The 5,151-nt window shown below is 35.3% G+C and overlaps 1 protein-coding gene across 1 annotated transcript; it reads right to left on the bottom strand.

Moving 5' to 3' along the window:
• Positions 1 to 1,443: 1,443 nt before the first annotated feature.
• Positions 1,444 to 3,164, bottom strand: LOC104118218 (carboxylesterase 15-like). Its single transcript, XM_009629427.4, has 2 exons — positions 2,367 to 3,164; positions 1,444 to 1,874 (listed from the first exon to the last, which is right to left on the bottom strand). Exons 1-2 carry the CDS (start codon positions 3,041 to 3,043, stop codon positions 1,568 to 1,570), a joined length of 984 nt encoding a protein of 327 aa, XP_009627722.1. The 5' UTR covers positions 3,044 to 3,164; the 3' UTR covers positions 1,444 to 1,567.
• Between the last annotated feature and the right edge of the window lie 1,987 nt (positions 3,165 to 5,151).

The following is a 5,151-nucleotide window of genomic DNA, read 5'->3' as shown; positions in this document are numbered from 1 at the left end:
TTTCAAAAAAAAACAGATGCAAACCATAAAAAGAAACAAGAAAAAGGACCATCAGTAATATATAAAGAGAAAAGTTAAAGAAGGAATCTACCAATAAAGGGACAAGGATCACATACAACCAAAATAAAGTAAACAAAATAAAAAATAACGAATAAACAACTAAAATCAACAAACAAGTAGACCCCATATGAATAAAAAAAATAGATATCAACAACCATTGAACCCCTAAGTCTAAACCAACACAAAAAAGGAAGGGACAACATGCATTCAATAATTAAGTAAACAAAGGCAAAAGCTTGGATAAACGACCGGAATCGACAAACAAGTTGAGCCCATATGAATATAAAAATCAGGCATCAACAATCATTGAGCCCTTAAGTCCATACCAACACAAAAAAGGGAATGGACCACATGCAACTGAAAATTTAGTAAACAAAGACAAAATCATTGAATAAACAACTGGATTCGACAAAAAACGACAACCCCATACGAATAAATAAACCAGATGTGACCAAATTAAAACCCTAAGTTCAAACGACATTAATCTAAGTGAGACCACATGCAACAAAAAATTACTACATAAAGACATCTACTAATATTGAAGATACAATTGAAACATCACAGAACATCAAAAGCAACACGAGATGGAAGATTCCAAAAACCCTAAGCACGAAAACAACAATAAAGTCTTACTTGAAGGGAGATAAGACTTTAACTTTAAAGAACAACTTGAATCCATCAACTTTAGTACAAAATCGTAGCAGGAAATTCCAAGATGTCAAACTCCAAAATAGTCGACCATTTTGCCATTTTTTCTTACAATATATGAAATAGGTGGAAAATGACCTAACGTCGGAGGTTTTGGGGGGTAAAAGAATGTTTAATGGGTCGGGTCGGTCTGGATAAGTAACGAGTGGGGTAAATCCGGGTCGGGGTATGTCATATTTAATGGCCCGTCAGAAATAGCCACGTGGAATTAAGAAAATATTTATTTAAATCGTAAGTAAGCCGTTAGAACTAAGGGCACAACTATACTAGATTTTAAACGATAGGGTTATTCTTACCAAAATAGGTTAACGACGGGCATTTATAGACTGAAGTTCATACGTTAGGGGCAGATTTGACCCTTTTCCGTTTAAGAGCCCGTTTGGGCATAAGATTTTTTTACTTTTTTTCGAAATCAGTGTTTGACTTTAAATTTTTTAATTTTCACTTGAAGATGAATTTTGAAATTTTTCGAAAATTTGAAAAACTCCAAAAAATTGTTTTTCAAAATTTTCACTCAGATCACTCACAAAAAATCAAAAACAACCCAAAATTATATTCATGTCTAAATACAACTCTAATTTTCAAATACCATTTTCACTTGAAAAAAAAATCACTTTTTTTTTTGTTTTGAAATTTACAATTTTTATGTCCAAACTCCCACTAAATTATTACATATAGAGCAAAACACCAAGCATAGCAATAAAACAAGAAAACAGACGGAACAAAACAAACAAAAAGAAGAAGAATTACATTTTTAAGGAAAACCAAACTTTATTAGCAATAAATTTCTTGTATCTTCTTAAGAAGAATTGTCTCGAATGAACTTCTTGATAGTGAGCATCAACTTCTTGGAAGGCTTTGAATTAGGATAAATAGTGAAAAAACCATGTTGTTGTCCTTCAAACTCCACATATTCAATCTTCTTTCCACATTCCTTCAATCTCTTTGCATAGTCTTCAGCTCTGTCTTTAAGAAGATCACATCCCCCAACAATTACAAGAATTGGGTCAAGATCAATCTTTTCCAAGTCTGGGCTGTTGGGCCCAAATGGGTTCACAAGTGGATGGTCAGTTGTTTCCCCTATTGGTACTGATAGCCTCCAAAACCTGTAAATGAGGAAAGCAGCATTGAAATATACAATGAGTGTCCAACATTTAGAGAAATATAACTTTTTTGTCTTTCTCAAAAATAATAGCCAACAAAATTGTATATATATTTATTATATAATATACAAATTTTATACTTAGCTAGGAAATATAATTAGTTTCGGCCGACCAATCAATTTTGTAGCCCAAACATTTAGATTGAGCTAATTTGGTTATATCTAGAGTGACGATGTATTTAAGCTAAGTTTTTTATTTTTATTGTGGAATCCACATAAGCTAGAGTTCTAAGAAAAAGAATCCTTAAACAAAATACTTGTTCATCGAAATCTCAAGAACAAAAGGTAAAGTTTCAAAGAAGAATCATAAGAAAAAGCTGATTAGAATCTCCTATGAAACATAATTTGATTTTTAACAGAAACAAAAGAAGTTATTTGATTATGGAACTCAATGTAACAATAAGTTTTTTGAATAAAAGTAAGAATTCTTGAGAACCTGTCAATGAGCTCAATGTTTAAAAAAGCTTCTTTAGGTCCCTCAGCTTCAAACTTTGTCCTTGTAGTCCCTCCAAAGAAAGGAAGCAAATATACATAACCTCTAACTCGAACCGGCGCCAGCTCGATTGATCCAACTCTAAGCCGAATTGCCAAATTATGCGCGATGTTGCCACCGGCTGAGTCACCTGAAATAAACACTCGGCTAAAGTCAGCAACATCTGTAAGCCACGTGTCAGGCTCATTAGACACGGCTTGATCTTGTAGCCATTTCACAGCCATGTAACCATCTTCAATGGCAGCTGGGAGCCGGTTCTCAGGAGCCAACCGATAGTCGGGGGAGATAACCACGGCTTGGAGCTCAGAAGCTAGCTTGAAACAATAATTTTGGCAATTTGGCCACGTCCGTGAGCCGATGCAAAAGCCGCCCCCATGAATGTAGTAGAAGATGGGCAGCTTAGTGGCCGAAGTGGCCAAAGCCGGCTTGTAGAGCCGGAGTTGAAGGTTATGCATGGCGTCAAATACAACATCTTTCCAAAGAACTGAGCCATCATCTTGTATTGGTACTTCAAAACTTGGCTTACTTGATCTTACTATAGTTCCATCACTATACACCCTAAGAACACCTCTACATTCTTCCACTTCATGTGGCTGAACTGCACTAGTACTGTCCTCCATCACTCTCAATAAGTGTTCTTGCTAGTGTGTGGAGTGTGCCTGTGTTTGTGTGTGTGTGTATTAAGATTAGAGGTGGAGGGGAGAAAACAAAGGAAGAGTTAATAAGGGGTGATTTTTTTGTTTTTTGTTTTATTTTATTTGGTGATGATAAGAAGGACAAAGTATTTTACTATACTACACAGTTTGTATTTGTTTGTCACATAGTGTTAACACACACGGATTAGGTTTGGCACAGAACAAAATGATGACGGAAGAAATGAAATCTTTTGCCAAAGGAAATAAGTTTATGTGCCGGCAAATGCTATTTGACAAGGCTCAATAATAATCAACACCAGTTTGGTGGGATGTAACTATCCTTAATCTAGGCATAATTTGTAGTAATTGGAAGCCTGTGGAGTTCTCTTGAATTTATCAAAAATTCTTACTGTAAAATTATGATCTGAGCTTCTCATTTGCCCATATTTAGAACCTTTGCACAATAATCATTACCTTGTATAACCACCTCTTTGACAATATTAATAATACTAATAAAAAAATAGCAACTCGGTGCATAAAACATCATGCATTCGTGCAGGGTCCCTGAAGGACTGCAACTTAAGAGTGTAACGTAAACAACCTACCCTAATGAAAACACTAGTGACTGTTTTCACGGCTCGAACATGCGACATATAGATAATATGAAAATAACTTTGCCAATATTAATATTGACAAGAATTCAGGACAAGTGACTAAATTATACCCCTTCCCGTTCATTACTTTTTCGGACTTGGCATGCATAATCACTTATATATGCATTTGGCGATCATTAGATTAAGTGATTATTTGATAAACTGCTTCGGATAATTAATTTGATCTTTGTTCAGAATAGACGCTAGCTATATACTTTAACACATTTAAACGTTATTTTCAGGGACGTGAGTAGAAGTACAAGAGGTTGCTTGCTAAAAATAGCTTGTCTAGCCTAGGAGGTGGAAGAGTTGGCTGGAAAAATAGTTAAAAACTCTTTCCTTACAATCTTCTCTGTTTTGGATAAAATAAGCTGTTATATTATTGCTCTAACATTTTGATGTTTCCATAGTTCTGACGCAACACTTAGCTAACCAGATGTACAGTTTTTCTAGTATAAATACCACTAAAGCATTAAAAAGGAACCAGAAAAGAAAACAAAGAAGACTTGCTCATTCAGAATGCAGCTGTGCAAATAAAGTACTCTCCGGTGGTGATTTTTCACTATTTCCACATTTCACAGTTCAATTGTTATATTCAAAATTAAGCTACATAGGTATGCAGAATAAACCATTGTAAAGCTGTAGGATGAAAGACGGAAAAGTCATCTGCCATAGGAGCATAATATTGGGATTAAACACTCACATAAATAATATTCACGGTACTAAAAGCGAAATAATAATGTAGCACCGAGATACGGTAATTAACAAGAATAAAAGTGTGACAACGATACCAAAATTTTTACGTGGAAAACCCTTTTGAATAAGGGAAAAAACCACGGCCCCGAGACGAGCAACTAATATCACTATAACAAGGAATTTTACATTTTGTAGGTCCGAGTAAAATACTCCAAATACTACTACAACACTCAAAAGAAATAACTCTCTTTTGATATTCCACCCCACTACAATATCGTTCACTCTCTATTTTCCTCTACACAGTCTATTTCTCACAATGCCTGAAAAATACTCTCTGCAACTATTGTGTTGCTTCTCTTTCTGTGTGGTGAAATGAAGAAGCCGGAACTCTCCTTTTATAGGAGAAATAGCCTACCTCTTCAACCAATCAGAATGAAGTATTGGTTGTAAATTTACAATGCAAATTTTTTCTTTCTTCCGCCTAACAATTTGACATTTTCCTTCTGCAGCCTACCATATTTGACAATGCAAAAGAAATTATGGTTGCCAATCAAAGGAAGAAAGTTATCTTCCTTAATTTATGGGATGGACACCACAAATCTCCCCCTCCCGTCCCTTTCACCTGAAGGAGGTAGCACTGTCTTCTAGTTTGAGTGCATGCCGACAAGTTCTTTGCATAGCTCGAACTTGTCTCTTGGTACCACCTTGGTCAACATATCAGCAGGATTTTCACTCGTGTGAATC

Source organism: Nicotiana tomentosiformis, chromosome 11, assembly GCF_000390325.3.
Source record: "Nicotiana tomentosiformis chromosome 11, ASM39032v3, whole genome shotgun sequence".
NCBI classification, from domain to species: domain Eukaryota; kingdom Viridiplantae; phylum Streptophyta; class Magnoliopsida; order Solanales; family Solanaceae; genus Nicotiana; species Nicotiana tomentosiformis.
The sequence above is the reverse complement of the archived record's forward strand: the minus strand, read 5'-3'. Positions and strand labels throughout refer to the sequence as shown.